Source organism: Schistocerca americana, chromosome 2 (assembly GCF_021461395.2).
Source record: "Schistocerca americana isolate TAMUIC-IGC-003095 chromosome 2, iqSchAmer2.1, whole genome shotgun sequence".
In the NCBI taxonomy this organism is placed as follows: Eukaryota; Metazoa; Arthropoda; class Insecta; order Orthoptera; family Acrididae; genus Schistocerca; species Schistocerca americana.
Genome location: NC_060120.1, coordinates 712,908,406 through 712,933,609, shown reverse-complemented (window position 1 = coordinate 712,933,609; position 25,204 = coordinate 712,908,406). Strand labels below are relative to the sequence as shown.

Genomic DNA, 25,204 nt, shown 5'->3' with positions numbered 1-25,204 from the left:
GTTTCATTTCCCTCTCTTGTCCACCCCTTGATTGTAAGTGACCATATGAAAATTCTACACGCTATCCAGAACTGTGTAAGGCTGAAACACTCATCTGTGCACTGACATTATTAATTTGTTATGCTACATGACTTCTGTTGTACTTCATTAGATACATGATAGGTGTCCTAGTCTCATCAATGTAAGCTAATACAATTTTGCACATAGCCTCATAAAGTTGCAGCATATACAGTGTACCTAACTGATCTCTGGTTTTATTGTTGTTCTTGTGACAGATTGCTATAACACCCAATCAATGGACAATTTTCGCCTTTAAATAGCAAAAACATGTGAAACAAGTGGAAGACTCTGATCATGGCCTAAGACAAATTTAAGAAAGCACATGAAACCTATGTCAAGATGGTCAGAAAAGAGAGAGAGAGAGAGAGAGAGAGAGAGAGAGAGAGAGAGAAGAAGAAGAAGAAGAAGAAGAAGAAGAGAGAGAGAGAGTTGCATGGTAGTGTCTCTTGTATTTGAAGCCCACTCTTGCTGTATAAAAAGTGTCTTAACATCTTAGTGGAATCCATACAGATCTTTGCCATGCAATCAAATGAACATCTATGATGGTCACTCCAAAAGAAATGCACACATTTTTTTTAATCCATCTTTTATTCTACAGGTTTGAAAGTTTTACAGTGTGTAGATACATCCTTTAGGAACAATATTTTCATTTCTCCACATAATTTCCATCCCTCTAAACTGTCAGGACTGTAAGGCTGGTGTTTCAGTGTTGTCCATCCAAGTTTTGTGATTGCTTCCATGGTTTTTTGATTGACATGTGGCCGTGCATTGTCGAGCACAGCAAAACATCCTGATTTTGCCAATGTGGTCAAACACGACTCAGTCGAGCTTCAAGTTTCTTCAGTGTTGTCACATACGCATCAGAATTTATGGTGGTTCCATTTGGCATGGTGTCCACAAGCAAGAGTCCGGAATCGAAAAACACTGTAGTCATAACTTTTCTAGCAGAAGGTGTGGTTTTGAATTTTTTTTCCTTGGATGAATTTGCATGATGCCACTCCATTGATTGCCTCTTCGTCTCTGGTGAAAAGTGATGGAGCCATGTTTCATCACCTCTCACAATTCTTCCAAGAAATTCATCTCCACCATTCTCGTACTGTTCCAAAAGTTCGCTGCATACCATTTTTCTTGTTTCTTTGTGAGCCACTGTCAACCTCCTGGGAACCCACCTGGCACAAACCTTTTTTAACGCCAACACTTTCAGTATTCTGCAAACACTTCCTTCCCCTATCCCAACGCAGCGTGACAATTCGTTCACTGTGATGTGTCTGTCAGCAGTCACCAATTCGTTAACTCTCTGCACATTGTCTGGAGTGTGTGCAGTATGAGGCCTGCCGCTGCGAGGACAATCCTCAATACTGCCGTGCCTGCTTTCATCATGTAACCTGCTTGCCCCCCGACTAACTGTACTGCGATCGACAGCAGCATCTCCATACAACTTTTTCAACCTCTTGTGGATGTTTCCCACTGACTCGTTTTCACAGCACATTGCTTCTGATGAATGTCAAGTGTAGCAGCCATCTTGAAGACATGATGTGATGGTGCCACTCACGGGAACACGTTGAACTAAGTTTTACAACAAGCGGGAAGGATGTATCTACACGCTATAAAACTTTCACACATGCAGAATGAAAACTGTATTTTTACAAAAATAGTATGCATTTCTTTTGGAGTGACCCTCATATATTCCAACACCAGCACCACTGCAGGTGCAGTGGTATGGGATGGACTCAAAACTTTTCTAAGGGCACTGTAAAGAGATATCTGCTGATTGTTTTTGTACAGGGAATTCCATCACATGTGAAATTCCATTATTATGTTTTATCTTTCTTCATAAAATTAGTAGGTATTATTTAGACAGTGCGACACAAGCTGACAGGCATCTGGTACCACATATCACAGTCTAATACACAGGCAATAGGTATATTAACAAACATGACAAAGTGGGTACAATCATGATATTATGACTTTGTATTATACACTGAATGATAAAGGATTAGAATTTTATTATGAGGTACCTTAGTGAATGACTTGTTATGATCACTGATATTTGAGAGTAAGACTCACTGTATATCTTTGTTATCTCACAGATTGCCAATATACCCAGAACTGGAGGAATTACTCCTCTAGCTAACAAATATTGCATTAACTTGCAAAGCAGGGAAGCGTGTCACTATTTTAATTTTATTTTTTATTGATTCATCTATAGACAAATATTTCTGTGTGTCACTATACATACATATTTACACTATTTATGGCAGAACGCTAAAATGCTAATTGGGAAGGTGAGTCATCTCTTTTTTAATTTTATTTACACTTTTCTTTCTATGTATGTTGCCATTATACATATGTACACACATCATTTACAACAAAAGTAAATAAGATCATAAATTTTTTTAAAAATCTTTAGGATTTCCCTCACTGTGACGGTCAACATGATATTTGAAAATTATCTGTCATCCATATGTGATGTTACCTTCTTTTTAAAAAAAATGGCCACCAATTACCCTTCTTTTCATTTTTCTTGTATATGCTTGGATCATTATGTGTCATTTCTCACTTTTTGATGATTTCTGATGGGACAATGCTCTAACATTGTAGTGACACCACCCAACATTACCATGGAAATTGAGTAGCTGGTGTCATATTACTGTCCATCGTTGTCGTGCCACCACTCAGACAACTCTGATCCTCAGGCATGCCCTCTGATGGGATCGAACCAGAATCCAGCTTATATGCTGGCCTAGGGCCTGTTCGAGCATTTACGCAAGAGCAGTGGAGTGTGCACAGCCAGTGTTATCATATTGACTACGGTAGTATTCAGGTGAACACTATTTGTTTAGTTTGTTTGTTTTTTGTCCATAGAACATATTTTTACAGTGATAGCAGGCACATCATGTTTCAAGTTTTATACAGAATAAACAAAACTGTTCAAAATTTATTATTGACACAGAAAAACAAAAAAATTAAGTAATAATAATAACAATAATAATAAGAGATAACAGCAACCAGATAGTGTAGACACAGCGAAAACTCTGAGAAACATAAAATTTTTAGTAACACATAGTTCTGGTAATCACTAGTAGCCTGCATTAATTTACCCAACAGTCTTGCAGACATAAGGGAAGCAGACCAAGTTACACATGTCTGGCATTCTGCAGAAAAATTCTAAGACATTTATACACACTGAAAAACTAACATTTATATAATATTTGCACAAACACAGAGTCAGAAACACAATTTTCCACATAGTCTGTTAAGTTCTCTTCTTTTTAGAATGGAAAGTCCAGGTGGAATAACAATAATATATTACTCCACCATACAGAGGAGGTGTAGATTTGCAGATAGCACAATGAAAAAGAACACAAAAAATTGTTGTAACACTATAGAGTGAGTGCGCATAACCAAACAGTGTGGGCCTCCACAGCCAGCCCAGAAATATCACCTCGCAATGGCAGAGATGTTGCAGCAAGTGATGCACCATGTGAGAAAACAGCTTTATGTGAGCCAGCACGCTGGGTGCTCAGGCAGACTAATTTTTATGTGATGATTGTATGCTCAAGTGTTAGACTGTGCTTGAACATATCCTGTGGTTAAGTGTGATTGTATTGATTCCTGTTTCATTCAGTGTCTTGGAGTATTTCTTCACCTAGAAGTAGAATAAAAGTTGGAGGTAGAAATTCTGATATTGTGTTTGTATAACGTTGCAATATTTTTGGCGATGAGTGTGGTATTCTACTCTGCATGTTTTGTTTCTGGGTTCACTATGGGCAATACGTCAGTGGAAGAAATTCTTCAATCTCTTGTTGAACTGCAGTGAACTCTCACCAAACAGCAGCAAGTTCTCTCTGTAACACTGAACAATCACTGATACGCCAGGGTCCACTGCCATTGACACAACCCCCACAATTTCCTCCATATGATGATTCTGTGGAAGATTGGGACACCAATGAAAAATGCCTTCACAAACGTTTTCAAGCTTTTAGAGTCACTAACCCCAACATGCGTAAGGCTTTCCTTCTGTCATAGATTTCTCACTATGTTTATCGCCTTTTGTGTTAACTAGCTCCTCTTCTTCAGGAACCTGCCAGTCTCTCTTTTGATGATATGTGTCATCTGCTCTCTACTTGCTGTTGCAAATATACTCATGTTACTGCTGCTCACATTGAGTTCTACCATTGTCAAGACTGGCCATAACAGTCATACACAGATTGGGCAGTGTAACTTCACTGGCTTAGACATCATTGTCAATTTGTTACTTAAGCTCATCGGGTCTCATATGCTGATCTGATGGTTCTTGGTGCTATAATATGCCTGGCCTCTCATAGGGAAGTTCATGAACATGCTTTACAATACGAAAATTCCTCTCCCACAGAAGTTTTGAACTATTCCCAGTCCTCTTAAGTATCTAGGGCAGCAGGAAATCAGTTAGAAGCTTGTATGAAGTAGCCACCACTCTTTCTTCTTCTCCTCAGCAGCCATTGATTAGCACATGGGGACAAAGACGATGTTGTGGTCATACAAAAGCAGTCTCCATGCCACATGGGGCAGCGCCGTGCTAAGCAGGAGTTGACAGCAGTCAGTATCACAACAGCGGTCACATGGCCCTCTCCCGTTGGGTCATTATTGTTATGTTCAACACCTTGTCTCTCATCAGCTGGTGAGTTACAACAAAGAACAAATACTCATAATGGGACAGTTTTCTACTGCAGTGGTGAATAAAGCAGTTGTTCAGCCTTTGACCTTTCTATCAATAGATGATGCCAATACCGAAAACTTATTTGAGTTAGACACCTTCAGAATTTTTGAATGCTCTATTTCTAACAAAGTGCATCTGGTATTGGATCAAGTTCTTTACCAACAACTGGATAAGTTCTGCTAGGAATATTCCTTCCTGTTTCCGGAAGGTTTAGGGTATGCTACTGATTCAAGGCTCACATCACAACGAAACCGATGTTGTGCCCGCGTTTTTTTCACGCACACCCAATCCCAATAGCTTCATGGGAGCAAGTCAAATTAGAACTAAACTGACTTACAAATTCGGGGGTTATCATGCATGTCTCCTCTAGTGGATGGTCTACCTCATTCATAATTATCACAAAACCTAATGGCAAACTTTGGCTCTCTGGTAATTTGAAAAAGCCTATAAATTCACAATCTATTATCGATAACTGTCCATTACCGTGTCAGGATGAACTCTTAACATGACTTATGGGTGGGCAATATTTTTACAAAATATAATTGTCAGAAGCCTATTTGCAACTGCCTCTGGATGATGATTCCAAATTTAACCTCGTAGTGAATACCCCCAGCATCAGCCATTCAGTATAGCTAATGCCTCTGCCATTTTCCAGCAATTTCTGGAGAAACTCATGGCCTCTGTGCCAGAGTGCATTAACTATCTGGACGATATTGAGATATCAGGTTCCCCAACAGACGAACACTTGCAGAACCTTCATGGCTAGTTCACAGTACTGCAGGCCCCTTGGTTGAAATGTAACTTGGACAAATCACAATTTTTTCTGCTGTCTGTCTCAGTTTTGAAGTCCTACACGCTGGCATAAAGCTTGTACGCCAGCATGTCAATGCCATTATGGCTTTGCTGCCTCCTACCAAAGTCAAAGAGTTGCAGGTCTTTCTGGGAAAGATTGTGTACTACCATAAATTTCTTTCTAGTGCCACCACAGTGGCTAAGCCACTTCATGCTCTCTTCTGTAAGGGTGTTCCTTTTCACTGGTCACCTACCTGGAAGCATGCTTTTATCCTACTAAATTTAAAATTACACTGAGCACCATCACCATGTCTGGTTACTTTTCAGCTGGGCCAACATTTTGTTTAGCCACTGACACCTCCTAGTATGGCCTTAGGACTGTTCTTGTGCACAAATATGCAGATGGTTCTGAATGCCCCATTGCATACACTTCCAAAACCCTGAATCAGACACAATAGTGCTACTCACAGACAGGAAAAGAAACGTTTGATACTGTGTATGCACTCAAAAAATTTCATGTTTTCCTATATGGTTCTAAATTTCACTTCATTACTGATCATAAAACTCTGGTTTATTTTTTTACATCCTTTGGCATCCTTACTGGACAGAGCGGGCCCATCACCTGCAATGCTGGGTTCTGTTTTTGTCATGCTATAACTACAAGATTCATTTCCAACCCCCTGCAAAACACTCAACTGTGGATGCTCTTTCTTGATTACTGATTGGCACTGATCCAGCATTTGAGCAGAATGAACTGTTGTGTTTGCATTTGGGCATCGAAGCCCGAAACAAGATGGGTGGTTTTCCCACAACCAGTTCTCGGATTTTGGTGGCTGTCACAGACTATCCTGTCTTACATCAGGTTGTTCGATTTGTCTGCCAGGGCTGGCCTCATAAACCAATGGACTGAACATCAGAGCCCTTGTGTAATTATTATGGTCTCTACCACCGCCTCTCAGTTCTTGGTTACTGAAGAATAGACAGACAGGGTTGTGATCCCATCCGCACTACAGTGGGATACCATGCGACTTCTCCACCTGGACCATTGAGGCGTTTGTCATACAAAATTGATGGCCTGTCATCACATACTATGCCCTGGTAATGACAACAAGATCACACCTGTTATGTCAGCCTGTCTGCAGTGTGCCTTCCATCAAGTGCATCTCTTTCCCCTTGGCCAGCCTTCCAGTTCCCCTGGGAGCATATTCATTCTGATTTTGCATATCCAATCCATAACTCCTTTTGGCTTCCAGTAGTTGATGCTTTCTCAAAATTTCCTTCTGTGGTTCGTTGCCTGTCCATATTCATGACAACTACAGTCATGACCCACTCAAAGAATTTTTCCTTTGAAGAACTGCCGTATATGCTTGTGACAGACAATGGCCCATAGTTTGTCTCTCAAGATTTTTAAGATTTTTATAAAAAGAGTGGCATTTGTCTTATTACAACCCCTCCCTATCATCCCAAGTCCAATGGTGAAGTGGAGTGGCTGCTCCGCACATTCGAAACATAGATGAAAAAATATATCACTCTATCTGGACTCCACCATGTGGGCCTGAAGGTATGCCCAGTGTCCTAAATGGGTATCAGTGGTCATCCATCACTGCTGAGGCTGCTGCCTCTGTATTGCGTGTATCTCCAAAGGCTTAATGTCATGGCATGATAACCAGCTCCTCCCAAACGACTGAACTTGCACTGGAGAGCCCTCTGCCACGTCTGCCATCTGCATCAGGCCTGCAGCACAGTCCGAGCCCCCTCTAGCCCTGCGCCATCTTCGTTCTGGGTGCCACCACCACCAGGCGGAACAGTCAGCACTGGGCTGCCTGCATCTCCACTGTCCTTGTCATCGCCATCATCTCGGCTGCCTGCATCACTGAGTACCTGCTTGGATGTGGACATGGATACTGTGCCTCCATCACTGGTGCTCCCTTACAGTCTCTCATGGGGGAGTTGCCTCTGTATCTGTCCATACCCACACCATTTCAGACTATATTCTCCTGTGATGGCATGACACCTGTTCCAGCAACTGCTCCTTCTGATGAAGACATGGACATCTCCACAGTGAACACTTTTTCCCAGAGTGGATGGTCTGTTGTGACCCTACAGAATGAGTGCATGCAGTCAAACTGTGCATGCCTCCATGGCCTTCCTAAAGAGGTCACCTTGCATTGACACAGACAGCGCAGCAAGTGCTGTACCGTGTACAAAATAGCCTCGTATAAGCAGGTGCGCTGGCCCCTTGGGCAGACTAATGTTTATGTGACAATTGCATGCTCAACTGTTAGACTGTGCTTTAATTCATTCTATGGTTAAGTGTGACTGTACTGATGCCTACTTCATTCAGTGTCTTGGTGTGTCCCTTCAAGTGGAAGAGGAATACAAGTTGGTGGGGTTGGAATTCTGATGTTGTGTTCATATAACATTACTATAGAAATATTTTCAGTTTTTGGACAAAGTCCTTCTTCAGATGTAGGACTCTCACACATTCACTCCACAGTAAAAAACACACACACACACACACACACACACACACAGGGACACTGTCTCTGGTTGCTACGATCCCATTGTGACTGTGTTTGATGTCAGACACCTTATACCTTAGTGCCCAGAGACAGTATCCATATGTGTGTCAGTTGTTGCGGAGTGAATGTGTCTGAAATCTAATTTTGAAGAAGAACTTTGAAAGCTGAAAATATTTGTAGTGTCCTTTTTCAGTGTAAATGTGACTCAACACCTCTTTTATGCGGTGAGTAGCAATATATCCTTCCACAATGCAGTTCTCTTCTTTGGTATTTTGAAGACTACTCTTGGTCTTCCTTTTTACCTTGCTCAGGAAGTTTGTTCCATCATCGTGATAACGTTTTACACCATCCCAGTTTTAAATTTACCTTTGTTCTTTGAATTTGCTGCAGGTATTGCTTCACCTCATATCAACATGCAGAGGTAAGATGTTTCTTCAGTTTTCTTTTGAAGGTGCTCAGTTTCTTTATGCTAAGAAGTAGTCTATAATAAAATAAGCTTCCTGCATTTCTGGGGTTTCTATCTATTATTTTCAGCCTTTTGCTGCAGATACAATAATTTTCTCTAATTCTTGTGCTGTGGTCATGAAGATCGCTGTTTAGGGGTGCTGTATAACTTACCAGTAAAAGAAGTGTTGTCTCCTATATGTACAGACATGGTACAGTCCTATTTTTTTAAATTCTTTAAATTTGTTCTTGCAGGATTCCTGTGATATTGAATAATTTTGCTATGCAGCTGATGGATTTCTCTCAAAGGTTTAAAATTCTGTGAATACGCACATCTGCTGCTTCTCCCCATTTAGTATACAGTCCAATATGTGTGGGACAGTAAGCCCACAGATCATTTGAGCAAGGTTTCTGTATCCACTATACAGGACATTTTCTTCATCAAGGAATTTTTTCTTTACTGCGAGAACATTTTTTTAATTAAGAAACACATTGCTGCCCCAATCAATTTTATGCAGAAATTCCAACAAATGCTTTTGCGAGTGGATATGTGTGGGCTCTGTAATCAGGGATATTACTGTGTAGCTTACATCCAATTTGAAAGTGAGGAACCACATATTTAGGAAACTGGGCCTTTTTTATGGAAGTAATATGAATAGCTCAAGCCCATGAGACTGCCTGCACAGCCCAAAGTGTGTTTATGACAAAAGAAGGCATCTTGACAGTCAGCTCTTAGCACCAGTCATGCAGGACATCATGCAGCCTCCGGAAAGGTCTTCACCTGCTCCATGACAAGGGCAGCCTCATAAAGAACTATACCAGCTGCAACGAGCCACATAGCAATGGCAGCAGTGCCCACTGTAAATATTTTTTCCTTCCCCATGCACACTGCCTGTGCCCTCATCAGTGAGCAACTTGCTATGGGATCGAAAAGTATGTTTCAGAAGTTTCCCTGCAAACATGTCCTCAGCCTTTGGAAATGAAAGAAGTGAACGAACAAGTTACAAATATATGGAATTTTCAGGGCGCGGGCCAGAAAATATATTTGGATGCGTTCACTGGCAAACATGCTGCGATGTTAATCCTTGGCACTGGTGCTTCAGTGTTATTGCTGAGCACATATATTTACTTAAATTTAGGATCACTGCCATTACAGGCTACTGAGAGAAATCTTTGGGCCTATGGACAGCATCATGTGCCTCTATTAGGTAAGTTTCCAGCTTTACTTACTTGCAACCAAGTCACTAGCCCAGTACATTTTCTGGTAGTAGCTGACCACAAAATGGACAACGTTTTTGGAATAATCTCCAAGACAGACTCTTTCCAATTTTTTGGATTTACAGTTAATGGAACAGTGCACATCATTCAATATGCAGACCTGACTGTGATACAGTTTCCCAAATTTTTTCATCTGTACTAGAGAAGCAAGTGATTTCAAAGATCATGTCACTCTTAATGCAACAGCAGCCCTGTGTTTTTTGGAGCTGCCCTGATGTCCTTGGCTCTTAAAGATGCCCTCAGAACAGAGCTGGATAGGCACACTCATGAAATGCTTGTAGTCATTAGGCTTCTCACTTGGTAATAGTATGCAAACCCAACAACATCATATGGTGATTTTAAGTAACAATTAATGCACCAATTGAAACTTATCTTCTATTGACCTTGGATGAACTCTTTGCGAAATTAAGCCATGACATTGTATTTAGTAATACTGACCTCATTGAGGCATATTTGCAAATCCCCTTGGATGTAGTATCACAAGTTTAACTAGTACTAACAACACCGTAAGGTCTTTACCATCATGATCAGTTAATTTTTGGAACCTCTTCAGCCCCTATGATTTCCAATATTTTGTGCATTAACTATTACAAAGCATTCCCAACTCTGCCTTATGTCTTGATGATATTTTGGTCACAGTGCAACTCCAGAGGATCATCTTCACAACCTCAAGCTTTTGTTAAAGAGGTTGGCAACAAGAGGACTTAAATGAAATGTGCTGGAGCTTTTTTTACGCAACCTTCCTTGGAAAATTTATGGTTTAAACTCTTGGCAAATGGACTGGGACCAATGAAGGATTATGATGCGGTGATTGATAAACTGCAGCTTCCCATGAACATCAAGGACGTACAAGTGTTTCTGGGTAAGATAAACTATTATAGCTGATTCATAGAAAACCTAACATAACACTCTTACTCGTTGAATCAGGTATGCACATTTCGAATGGTCACCTTGCTGTCAACTAACTTTCCAGGCTTCAAATGATTACCTTAAGTAGGAACCATGTTTAACAACATACATTTCTGGTTTGCCTCTGGTAGTAGCAATCGACTCACTCCCCCACAGTATCAGTGCAGTTCTACATCACAAATACACTTACAGCACTGAGCACCTTATTTCACACACTTCTTAAGATCTTATCTGCTTCTCAGTGATGCTGTTCTCAAATAGAGTGGGCAGCTGTTGATATTATTTGTTCAGTTCAGAAATTTAAATTATTTCTTTAAGTTCAGAAATTTAAATTATTCCTTTATGAACAGAAATTTCAACTTGCTACAGATCACTGCCCAATGATCACCATCTTTGGCCCAAAACATTACTTATGACAGACTACCCTTTGCATCTAGTGATGTCTAACTTCCATTATTCCACCCACTATCGAACAGAAATGTTACACTCAAACATGTATGTGCTGTCACAGTTCCCAACAGGACCAGACCCAGCCTTCCCTTCGACCAACACAAACTGGTATGTTCCTACCTTAATTCATATCTGGATTCAGCCATTTCCACCTTTCCTTTAACATTGTGTGATGTCATGGCCACCACTCACAAAAACCTGATGTTACACTGCAATGTTCACTTTGTACAACACGGGTGGCCAGGTGCAATTCCCAGGTCCAAATTTTGACCCTGCTGACTATGACAAAATCAATTACACCTAAATCAATGGGTTCTGTCATGAGTCTCACATAAGGAAAACTGTCATGTCCTGATTCCTTCTCAACTTCTCCTCTTTGGCTTCAAGTACTGCACCTCCTGCACACTGCCCTTTGAGCTATATTGTGGATGGACCGTTTGGTTTGGCAACATTTATTTTGGCCAAATATTGACTCCAACAGGGTGAATATGGTTTCCCAATGTTCCGCCTGCCCAGCCTATTAAGCTGCACCCCCCCCCCCCCTTTCACCCCCAGCTGTTCACTCCCTGGCCTGCTATTGCAAAACTGTGGGAGCATATCACCTTAGAATTCACCTGTTCCATGTGGGTGGCTGTTACTGTTTGCTTTTATTATTTCCCCTTTGCGTTCTATATGTCTCAGGTCACTACTGCCACTACATTGTGGCCCTGGAAAAAGTCTTTGCCCTCGAAGGCACCTTGCGTACCTTGGGTTCTGATAAAGGGATGGTATTCACTGAACGGTTTTGCACATATAACTTGATTCAAAACCTTCCACCATACATTTAGACCCAACCTCCGGCAGTCATGAGGAACACTTTACTCACGCCTTCAAAACTCGCTTCTGCAAGGAAATGATGTCTAACACTGCATCTAATGCAACTTACAGAGCCACTCCCACAGACAGCTGCAGTCCAGTGGAACAGCTTCATTGCTGCCCTCACCACATCCTCTTGAATATGCAGCACCCACTGCTGGGATATGTCATCATTGAGACCTCTCCTTTTTGGGTGGGCACTCTGATGTGGGCCCATCATTTTGAGTGCCACTAACCTAGTCTGCAGGATGATCTTTGCTCTCCACAGACTTTTGTGTGCCATTGAAACAAACTTCATCTCCACGGTGCTGGTCAGCAGCCACTTGTTTCTCTGCCTAAATCAGACTTTCCAGCCCTTCAGCAGCTTGAGCCTATCTCATCAAGCTTCATCAAGCCTTGACCTTCTGCAGCAAGCAGCAATGCCCATGTGTACAGACCTGATGCCTTACCCACTGGTGGCTCCTCTGGAGCACGAACTGCCTGCATCTCCTGCAACGGTTGCTGCCCGAGGGACACTACTACTCAGATGGTGCTGACCCTCAGGTGTGCTCTCTGGTTGGGTCAAGACAGACTCATGTGTATAACCCAGACTAAGCAGTTATGATGCCAGCAGTGAAGTGGGTGCTGTGAATGTTATTGTACTGGCCCTGATATTATTCTGGTAGACTCTATTTGAGTAGACAGGACACCAATATGCTTAGGACTGGACTATGATAGGGAATAAGAACTTAAAGATAGTTCATGCCATTTCTTGTAACATCTTGTATGTATATCTCTTGCTGTGAATAAACTCCATTGTTTTTGTATGTAGAACACCTTTTACAAAAGTCATGGTGTTGACACACTACTTGTACAACCCAAAATGAAAGAAATGAATTGTTTAGACTGAAATTGTAGCTGTACTGCTTTTGAACTGGACCGCTTAGTGAAAATATTTGTTAGCTGCAAGGTGAAATATATTCCCTTATACAACTGAAACAGAAGTATTATACAAACATCGCAAATGACACAAAAGTCTGCTCAGTTGATGCACATTATTCGTTCCATTACATCATATAATTTACAATCTAGAAAGTATTGCATTTACAGACATATATCATCATCTTTGGATACTTCATTAATGTTCAAATGTGAATATATATTTGAAATACTAGACAGTCGAATTCCAGGTTGGAATATCAACAATATTAGGAAAATGATAGATTGCTACTCACTGTAAAGATGACCTGCTGAGCTGCAAGCAGTAGCAGCCATGTATGTATGAGAGATGCGCTTGCTTGTGTGAATATGTGTATGTGTTTCCTTCTGTGAAGAAAGCTTTGGTCAAAAGCTGTAATGTAAGTCTTTTCACTTTACCTGTCTGCAACTCAATGTGTCACCTTTAGGGTGAGTAGCAATCTAACCTTTTCCTAATATTATTTGTAATAATTGTAAGTTTTATTGTAAGTACATTTCAGCTGAGAAAAAAATGTCATTTAATAAATATATTTTAAAACATTTTTAGACTTGTATGCATCATCTATATCTTTGTCAGTTTGCTATAAAAATTTACTCTTCGATAAAATGTGATTTGGGTCTTAACTTTATATTTTCTACTTAGGTATAAGCAATTCCTAACTACACTTTGGTGATTATATATGGAGTTATTTGCGCCATACTTCTAAATATTTGGCTTCATAAAAACTGTAATTTGAAAATGTAGTCACTCAGAACTATCAAAACATTCCATTATTAAAATATCTGTATGCTTCAGCCCTTTACTATTGGTCATTATTCTAATTGCCCTTCCTTGAATTTTGAATACAGTGCCCACATTCCAAGCATTTGCAACCCAAGGCTTTTCTGTTGTCATGACAAACTTGATGTTTATGAACTACATTGTTCTAATGTCCATATCAAAGTGTAGATAGTAATTGCAGGGCACCAAATGCTGTGCTAATTGCTTTTAAGTACTCTAATATGCTGATCCAATTTTAGGTGGTGATTAATATACACAGCTGTAGTTTTTGTACTAGATGCACTCTTTATGTTCTTATTATGTTATGCTTTTCTTCACAGAAGTTCATACCATTGACTGGTCATCTTTATATTGAGAGTTACCTTGTTGTTTGTTGACCGGTTACTGACTATTCCAAATGACTTATATGCTTTCTCTCCAAATATTTTTGTGTCTCATCTATAATTATTACAATCAAAAAGTCCAGGGATGTACTGCTGGTTCATAGTCTCCAATGGGCACAATATTTTGGTGATGAGACACGTCACCACCATCAGGTGCACTGAGGAACTGACCTCCTGAGGGCACATGGCTGACATATCTCCTCCCCCTGCAAGCTGTTCACTCAGTGGTCCACAAATGCAGCCATGCATTGGCAGTCACAGAAATGCTAGCATCAGGGCCTTTGGTAGTGTTGATGTAGGTGCCCCGTTTGCCCTAGTTGCCAGACAATTTTTTTTTTTTTCTGAATGTCTTCTTAATTAAACTCAGTGCTGGTTCCCAAGCCTTGCTAAGACTATAGCTGTAGTCTCAGTTGATGAGATTGTCCCTGGTCAAATTTCTATCACCTCTCTAATGTTACTGTCCCAGTATTTGGAAGTCTGCCAAGATCCTGGTACATTCATACTCCATCACATGATTCTTGGACAAACAGTGCTCTGTGATGCCGACTTGTTGGGAAACATCAGTCAAGTGTGCCTCTAGTGTTCTCAGCAACAATCTTTGATGGTACGCAATGTCTGTCCAATATATGTCTTTCCACATTGACATGGAATCTGGTATACGTTGGACTTTCGCAAACTAAGATCAGCTTTGACAGCTCCCAATATGGTCGTGTTTTATTGGGCAGGCAAAAGATACTTTTTACTCAGAGCTTCTTCAATATGCATCCAGCTTTTCCCAGCAGTGCACCAGTGTATGGCATAAAGGCAGGGGCTGCCTCTTCCTCCATGACGTCTTCTGTTTCCACAGGTTGAACTATTGTGGTGAGGAGGAAAGCACACCCAATCTGCCATTCTGTGACCCCTTTTTTTGGAAACAGTCCTGACATGTTTCAGCTCCTGCGGTAGACTCTCTGCATCTGAGATGGTGCTTGCCCTGTGTACTAGTGTTTTTAGTACCTCATTCCTCTGCAAAGGGTGGTGACAGATGTTTGCAAGCAAATACAGGTCAGTGTGAATTTTCTTCTGATACACACAGTGGCCCAGGGTGCCATCAGCTCCTCTCTTAGCCATGATGTCCAGGAATGGTAATCTTCCATCTGCTTTGGACTCCATAGAGAATTTGATGTTGGGGTGTATGAAATTCATATGTGTAAGGAAGTCAAGTAGTTTATTCCTTCCATTGGGCCAAATGACGAACAAGTCATCCACATAAACAAGTAGGTTTCCATTTGGATGACACCAGAACTTTCTCATCGAAGTACACATAAAAATTCATGACCACAGGGAAGTGTGAGATGTCCATTGCAACTCATTCCATTTGCTCATAGTATTTCCATTATAGAGAAAATACCTGGAGGTCAGGACATGTCTGAAAAGATCAGTAGTCTTATGATCAAATTTTTGACCAATAAGCTCTAGTGACTCTCATAGAGACACTCTGGTGAATAACAAAATGATATCAAAACACCCCAGGATAGTGTGTCTTTCACCCTGAAGTTGTTGAGACATTTTACAAAACGCATAAAGTTCCAAGTGTGGTGAGGGCATTTACCCACACAAAGTCTTAGTATTTCCTTCAGATATTTTGCCAGCAAATATGTAAGAACCTTAATGTTACTAACAGTGGGGCGCAATGGTAACCCATCTTCATGGGCTTAAGGAGTACATAAAGTCTTGGTAGTACAGTCCTTGAGGTAACAATTTCTTAGTGACCTCTTCTGGTAAATCTGCATCCTTGAGAAGAGCCCTGATCTTGTTCTCCACCTTCTTTGTGGGGTCAGTGTTGATCTTCTTGTAGGAATAATCATCTAGCAGTCTCTGTATCTTCTCAATGTAGTCCTTGTGGGAAAGAACAACAGTAGCATTGCCTTTGTCACACGTAAGACAACAATCTCAGGCCACTCTCTCAAGTCCCATGTAGCAACCCTCTCTCTGTTGGTAATTTTCGACTTCACAGGCTTAATTTTCATCAGTGCATGGCAGGTTTCACAACATACTCCTCCAGCTGCTTCAGGTGGTAGTCATGCTGCAACCTGTTCAGCTGTGCTGATGATGTGCATGACCAGTGTGAACTTAGGAGGGCAGCAAAGTTAACACCCTTCTCCAGAACCGAAACCACATTACTACTCAGCTTCATGTCAGTCAGAATGATGACCATCTCGCGTGGAGCTTCCAGTGATCGTCTGTCACAAAGATGTGAGAATTTTGATATTTGACATCCTGTGACCTTCCGATGAGCAGCATCAGCTGCTGCCCAGATAACACCATCAATCCAGTCCCAGGCCCAGAAATCAAAATGACTGACCAATTGTAAATGTAGTCTAAATCATTCTTCAGAGTCATACTCAACGTCCCAGCAACTAAAGTGCATCTTCTCATATACCAAGGCAAGGCTGACGTGCTTCTTAATTCTGCTGGCTGCTGCAGAACTAGTGCAATTTATGACCTTAGCAATCTTTACAGATAAACAAGAGCACTCAGAAAATGGCACCTCTGGTGGAGCAGCTTGTCAAATTTCTTCATGCTGCAATATATGTCTTCCCCGTAAAAGTATATGATGTGATTCTTCAGGGTGTATTTGTTGATCGAAAAGTCCACAGATGTACTGCCAGTTCATAATGTCCAACAGGTAAAATATTTTGGCTATCAGACATGATGCCACTGCCAGATGTGCAGATGAACTGTGCTTCTGAGGGTGTGCAGCTGACGTACATCACCTCCCACCACAAGCCATTCCATCGGCAGTCATCAACTGCGGCAGTGCACCGACAGTCAAGCAGATGCAAGCATCAACATCTGTGGTAGAGCTGATGTGGGCGCTCTGTCTGCACTGGTTGCCAGATAGTTTTGTTTGCTGTAGTCACGAATTTGTATATGGAGTACTTTGAGGAGGAAACCCACTTGTCGACCAAATTGAAACCCACTTTTTGTTTTCCGTTATGTGGATGATACATTCATCATTTGGCACCAATCGAATGGATAAACTACTTGACCTCCTCACACATTTGAACTCCATGCACCCCAACATCAAATTCACGATTGTGACTGAAGCAGAAGGAAGATTACCATCCCTGGACCTCATGGTCAAGAGAAGAGCTGGTGGCATCCTGGGCAATGGCGTGTATCAGAAGAAAATGTACACTGATCTGTATTTGCACGCAGACAACTGGAACCATCCTTAGCAGAGGAATGGGTGCTAAATGCACTAGTACACAGGATGCGCATCATTTCACACACATAGAGTGTGTCCCAGGACCTGGAACACCTCAGAACTGTATTACAAAAAAAATGAGTACCCACAATGGCAGATAAGATGAGCTCTCTGCCCCATCACAACAGTTCAACCTGTGGAGATGGATGAAGTCATGGAGGCAGAGGCAGCCCCTACCTCTATACTGTACAGTGGTGAACTATTGGAAAAAAACTGGATGTATATTGAAGAAGCATGGACTAAAAATGTTTCTTGCCTCGCCCAATAAAACAAGAGCATATTGGGAAGTGTCAAAGATGATCTCAGTTTGTGGAAGCGTGGTGTATACCAGATTGTGTGTGAAAGTGGAAATACATACATTGGACAGACAGTGCACACCATTGAAGATCATTGCAAAAAACACCACAGGTACAATTGACTGATGTATCCCAAAAAGTGTGCAGTCACTGAGCACTGTTTGTCCAATAATCAAAAATGGTTCAAATGGCTCTGAGCACTATGGGACTCAACTGCTGTGGTCATAAGTCCCCTAGAACTTAGAACTACTTAAACCTAACTAACCTAAGGACAGCACACAACACCCAGCCATCACGAGGCAGAGAAAATCCCTGACCCCGCCGGGAATCGAACCCGGGAACCCGGGCGTGGTAAGCGAGAACGCTACCGCACGACCACGAGATGCGGGCTGTCCAATAATCATGTGAAGGAGAACAAACATACCACGATCTTGGCAGACTTCCAAATACTAGGACAGTGACATTGGGGGGCCACAGAAATTTGTACCATGGACAGTCTCATCAATTGAAAGCACAGCTATAATATTAGCAAGGCTTGGGGACCAGCACTGAGTTTAGTTAAAAGGACATTCAGCAAACAACATGATCTAGCAACCAGGGTGAACAGAGCACATACATCAACACTACCACAGACACCGATGCTAACATCTCCACGACTACCGGTGCGCAGCTCCGGGTGCAGATCGTCAAGCAAACAGCTCAAGGGTGGAGGGGATTTAAGTTGGCCGCACACCCTCAGGAGGTAAGTTCATCAGCGCACTTAATGTTGACGACATGTCTGATTGCCAAAATAATGTGCCCATGGGACACTACGAACCAGCAGTACACCCATGGATCAATACTCTCCCTATAGGAACTTCAATATTAGCATAACTGGGTTCTGAAGCACATTTCAGTATGTATGCCGAGTCAACTGATATTAAGAAAATTTCTAGTTACTGCACTTTGGTAGATCAGAGGAAAACCATTTATTTACTGTCACCTTAGACTCCGAGATTCAAGCTTATGTAGAACTATTTTGAGATCAACTGTGCAAAATGCTTTAGCAAGGTGTAGGAAAATTCTTCTTCATTCAGAGATTCTAAAACTAATTTTGTAATATTTTGTTCCATTTTAAGACATGAAACCAACTGTCCTTTTTAAAGAAGTTAGTTTTGTCTATTAGTTTTGAAAAAATCACAGCAATGAAACTATTCTATGATTCTCTATATTTTTTGTCACCTTTTTTGTCAAGGAGAAGAAATGTTTGCACATACACTCCTGGAAATTGAAATAAGAACACCGTGAATTCATTGTCCCAGGAAGGGGAAACTTTATGGACACATTCCTGGGGTCAGATACATCACATGATCACACTGACAGAACCACAGGCACATAGACACAGGCAACAGAGCATGCACAATGTCGGCACTAGTACAGTGTATATCCACCTTTCGCAGCAATGCAGGCTGCTATTCTCTCATGGAGACGATCGTAGAGATGCTGGATGTAGTCCTGTGGAACGGCTTGCCATGCCATTTCCACCTGGCGCCTCAGTTGGACCAGCGTTCGTGCTGGACGTGCAGACCGCGTGAGACGACGCTTGATCCAGTCCCAAACATGCTCAATGGGGGACAGATCCGGAGATCTTGCTGGCCAGGGTAGTTGACTTACACCTTCTAGAGCACGTTGGGTGGCACGGGATACATGCGGACATGCATTGTCCTGTTGGAACAGCAAGTTCCCTTGCTGGTCTAGGAATGGTAGAACGATGGGTTCAATGACGGTTTGGATGTACCGTGCACTATTCAGTGTCCCCTCGACGATCACCAGTGGTGTACGGCCAGTGTAGGAGATCGCTCCCCACATCATGATGCCGGGTGTTGGCCCTGTGTGCCTCGGTCGTATGCAGTCCTGATTGTGGCGCTCACCTGCACGGCGCCAAACACGCATACGACCATCATTGGCACCAAGGCAGAAGCGACTCTCATCACTGAAGACGACACGTCTCCATTCGTCCCTCCATTCACGCCTGTCGCGACACCACTGGAGGCGGGCTGCACGATGTTGGGGCGTGAGCGGAAGACGGCCTAACGGTGTGCGGGACCGTAGCCCAGCTTCATGGAGACGGTTGCGAATGGTCCTCGCCGATACCCCAGGAGCAACAGTGTCCCTAATTTGCTGGGAAGTGGCGGTGCGGTCCCCTACGGCACTGCGTAGGATCCTACGGTCTTGGCGTGCATCCGTGCGTCGCTGCGGTCCGGTCCCAGGTCGACGGGCACGTGCACCTTCCGCCGACCACTGGCGACAACATCGATGTACTGTGGAGACCTCACGCCCCACGTGTTGAGCAATTCGGCGGTACGTCCACCCAGCCTCCCACATGCCCACTATACGCCCTCGCTCAAAGTCCGTCAACTGCACATACGGTTCACGTCCACACTGTCGCGGCATGCTACCAGTGTTAAAGACTGCGATGGAGCTCCGTATGCCACGGCAAACTGGCTGACACTGACGGCGGCGGTGCACAAATGCTGCGCAGCTAGCGCCATTCGACGGCCAACACCGTGGTTCCTGGTGTGTCCGCTGTGCCGTGCGTGTGATCATTGCTTGTACAGCCCTCTCGCAGTGTCCAGAGCAAGTATGGTGGGTCTGACACACCGGTGTCAATGTGTTCTTTTTTCCATTTCCAGGAGTGTATTATGTACCGTATTCAGGGAAGCTATCATGTGAAGATTGCTAGGTTACTGACTTCAATGTTAATCTGTTTTGACTTTGTGCTACTGGTTTCTTGTTAGGCTATACCGCATATTGCTTTGCTTTTATCACACACATTCTTTGCAGTCTTATCATTTGGTATTTTTCTGCATCAACCAGAAATTTTTCTTATACATTTGAGATAAAACTCCCTCTGTTGAGCATCTTTGATAACTTCTCCCACACAGGTTTTTTTTTATTCAATTCTCTAATGAAATGTCTACAAATTTTAATTTCAGTAAAGACATAAAGTTGCTGAATATTTCATTCACCTGTGTTATTTACTGCATTTCCTCCTGTATCTGGTTTGCCAACTACGTTGCAAATTCACACATTTTTGACCATAGAATTAATTCTTCTGGAACTAATAACTACTTCAGTTTGCTTTTCTGCAGATACTTTTAGTTTTATAATTTGATCAAAGTGATCTGTTAACAAGGTTTTACCAATCCTCTCATGATATTTCACTTAATCAAAGGGTCATGACATTTTCTTTTGGCCCCTCTAGTGGCATGCTACCGTGTTGTGACATAGAGATTTCATTGTGTATCGGGACAGAAAACATGTACCCACAAACAAACAAAAATAATTCATAACTTTATTTTTCTGGAGTGATAATTAAAACTTAGTGAATAACCCATGTACATGTACAGTCTAGTCATACTTTTTTTTATTTTGTTCACTTATCTCTAGCACTCAGAATTATTTTTCTTCACTCAGGGAAATCAGACCACTTCTAACTTTGAACTGTAGTTCTTTCTTAACGTAAATACATAAGCTTCCCCCTATCATAAATGTCTTCTACATTAACATATTAGTATGTAAGATGATAAAATTATGTATAAAATTTAAATATGTTTGTACCAGCATTCAGTGAAGCACTCTCCAGATTTTCATTCAATTTCTAACAGCTGCATTGTGTTCCTTTTTGCTGGAACATTCAGATGAAGGACTGTTAAACAAGTAATGCTACACATCTCTCTTCCTTTACTTCAGAAACACACAAAATAACACATAAATAGTGACAGTCTAAGGACACTCAGAGCAAATTTACAAAATGCCAGACAGATAGCATAAATGACTTCTCCTCCCACTTTACAGCAAACAGTGACTGGATGGCACCCAGTGACAAAAATAAAACAATTTAGAAATTTAACATGACTGATTGCTCACTGTACTTCCCAAAAACTGGAATAAAGCAAGGAAAGCAAGAAACTGAGTAGGTCTTACATTCTGCCTTCCATAGTCCAATGCATTCTTAATACTGCTGGCACTGTCCTTGTCTTATTGACTGACAATGAGGTCACAGCTATTTATTTCATCCCTAGAATTTTTCTGCCTTTGAAATATTTTCTGTTAACAGCTTTTCAGATACAGAGACAATCACAGTCTCTTGCCCTACTTTCTTCACCTTGGCCTGGAAATGATGGGTTAGATAATGAAGGTACCCACTGACTTCACTACCGTTTACTTCACACAAATGAAAGTAAAACTATTAAGTCAAAGCCTCTATCAAAACTCTTTTGATGACAATACTGTCAGTATAATTTGAAAGGAAAATTCACTTGACAAACTATAAAATTAGTAATGCCAATAGATGCATAATAAAGGTACACTAAAGTACCCAAACTTTTGGATTTCTTATTTCCTTCCTTGGAGAGAAAAGGATGATAGGTTGTGGACAGTTAAAAAGGAAGGGCAAATCAGTCAAATCTAGATGAGAGAGATACACCTATTGTGAGGACACAGAGAGACAAAGACGAAGGGAGAAAGGGATATCAGAGAGAGTTGGAGGTCAAAGATAGAACATCAACAAGTACTGTGTCAGTTTCAGTCCAGAGATGTTAAGAATAGAGTGGGAAGTAAAGATTAATCAAGAAGAGTAAAAATAAAAATTAATAGCATAATTAAAATCTGTGAGAAAAAGGAGATGGAAAAAAAAGTAATGTGTGTGTGTGTGTATGAGACAGAGAGAGAGGGAGAGTGGGGGGGGGGGGGGGGGGGGGGGGGAGAGGAGAGAGGAGGAGCATCGCCTACGTCTATCCAACCACTGATAAATCCTACAATGTCAACCATCTACTAACATTGGTCCATTTCACAACCACCATTAAAATGACTGAACAAATAACTGGGCATATTAAAACTGTCCACTTTGGCAGCATCCATGTGCTGAACATGCCTATGGCATGACACAAGGAAGCTGTGTCTGCTAGATGACATGGGCTATCTGAATCCTTCCACCAGATATTAGTTTCTCTAAACTCTGAACAAAGGGATTTGTCATTCAGCATATCTTTACAACTTGGTAACTTTCTCAACTTGACCTCCATGAACATACAGTTGCTTTTCTATTTTTTGCTATTTTTATTAAATTTCTTAATATTTCTTTTTCCATGATTGGTGGCTAGTCCCCTATTGGGCAACCCCCAGGTGGAGGATAGGAGGTGCTTGGCCAGACACGTCTGGTGGGTACTGGAGAAATTAAATACCTGGGGTGGACCAAAACCAGTGAAGAAGATGTCAGTGTCTCAGATGAAAGATGACATTCCAACAGCAGAAGAGGCAGAAGATGTCTCTACAGAGCAGGCAGAGCTTGGAGTCTGGGAAAGGCAGTCTGCCTAGGAAATGGTAATCCAAACTATTACTCAGCAAGCTTGGAAGCTGTGAGATGGCAGCCCCATCATCAAGTTTAACCTGCACAGCACTCTTAATGTGGCCAGAGCATTTTATACATACTGGCTCACATCAATATTATGCCTCAGATAATGGATTTAAAGGGAACAGACCTACACTGTGGAACAGGAATTCATGAGATAGAAAAAGAAACATAATTGCACATTTTGGACATGGAATGTTCATAGTCTTAATAAACCAGCTGGGGCAGCAACTTTAAGATCTGAATTAAAAACATACAAGACAGACAATGTAGCTGTACAGGAAATTAGGTGGCTTGGAGAAGGGATACACATGGAGGATGATTGTGTCATTTTCTATGGCGGAGATGAAAAGCAGCATGAATTTGGTACTAGCTTTTCTGTCAAGAACAAGATTGTTAATATGGTTAAGGAATTCCATCCGACTAACAAAAGAATGTCTTACCACCATTAAACACCAGTAGTACAATATAACATTCATAAGTATTCATACACCGACTGAAGATGCAGCTGAGGATAAGAAAGATGAGTATTATGAAAAATTAGGTAGGGTAGCCAGAAATATTCCAACAAGAAATATGTGAACTGTCCTAGGAGATTTTAATGCAAAAACAGGTTAAAAGGACATGTGCACCCCCACAACAGGAAAACATAGCAACCATTCCACCACAAACAAAAATGGATTAAAAATGATAAAATTCGCATTGTCAAAGAATATGAGAATTTGCTCCTTGATGTTCCCTCACAAAGAAATTCACAAAGGTAATATGGTGCTGTCCAGATGGCAAAACTGTAAATCAGATTGACCATGTTATGACATACCAAACATGTAGTTCATCCATAAGAGATGTCAGAATGTACAGAGTAGCAGATTGTAGCTCAGATCACTTCCTAGTGGTAGGAAGAACAAAAATCAACATGATGTGGAATCAACAACCAAAATCCACATCAAAAGGTAATTTCAATGTAGAATGACTGAAGGAATCTGTTAAAGAAACCTACATGACTGAAATTACCAAATGGTTTACAGCATTGCAAGAAGTTGGGGAGGAAAACAGTGTTGGAAATGCTTGGGAAAGAATAAAGATAGTAGTAACAGATGCAACAGAGAAAACTTTGGGCAAGAAAAAGAAACTGAAGAAACAGGAATGGTTCACTGAAAAGTGTCAGAGAGCATGGAAAAGAGGAAAAAGCCAGGATGCTGCAGCTGCAAAATATGGAGAATGAGGTCAGGAGAAAGACCTTCAACATGTGAGAAGAGAGGCAGCAAGAATTCTATGAACAGAGAAAAGGAAGTATCTAACTGGAGTCTTGGAATCTAGAGATGTGGAAAGCATGAACAGAGACTCAACGAAGCTGTTTCAGTATACAAAGAACAGTAAGAGAGGTTATCAAAGTGAAAACCTGTTCATACAAGATAAAAATCAAAACATCCTAACACAGCTGGAAGACATTCTAGCAAGATGGAAAGAGTATTTCTCAGAAATGCTAAATTGCACTGATCCTCACATAACATTCAACTATGCAATGATCGAGAGTAACAGCAGTAATACAGTGGGAATTTAAGAAAAACATCCACTGTCTGTTCATTTATGCCCAGTGAGCCCATAACAGTATCCACAGTAGTAGCCTCTACAATACTCTAAGAGAATTTAAGATGCCCAATAAAATCATTACGATGATACAATTGTGCATGGATGGCTCACAGGCAGTAGTGAAATTCAGAGGATCCATATCCCCCAACTTCCCAATCGCAACTGGCTTACGATAGGCAGATGCTCTTTCATGTGAGCTCTTCAACCTAGCATTAGAGAAAGTGGTTCGAAAGAGTAATATACAGCTATTCAATGGCCTCCGATTTGAACACAGTGAAGTAAAATTCCTGGAAAACGCAGATGACATAGTCTTACTCAGTGAAAAACAAGAAGAGCTGAAGGACATTTACAGATCTCTCAGGCACAGTGCCAGCAAAATAAAAAACAGAATATATGGAAATACTTCCAGTCATAAACCCAAATACACACTTTGAAATTGACCACCATTCTAGATTCAGAAAATTTCATCAATTTAAATACATTGGATCGCACTTCAACAGTAAAAATATCATAACTCTGGACATAAATGAGAGAATAGTCTCA

General features: G+C 41.4%; 1 protein-coding gene across 1 annotated transcript in view; it reads right to left on the bottom strand.

Moving 5' to 3' along the window:
• The window catches only part of LOC124594370 (trichohyalin), a 157,076-nt gene extending 144,847 nt beyond the window's left edge, over positions 1-12,229 (bottom strand). Inside the window, exon 1 of the mRNA XM_047132738.1 lies at positions 12,080-12,229. Within this exon, the coding sequence (XP_046988694.1) occupies positions 12,080-12,229 (150 nt within the window). The remainder of the gene's footprint in view (positions 1-12,079) is intronic.
• Between the last annotated feature and the right edge of the window lie 12,975 nt (positions 12,230-25,204).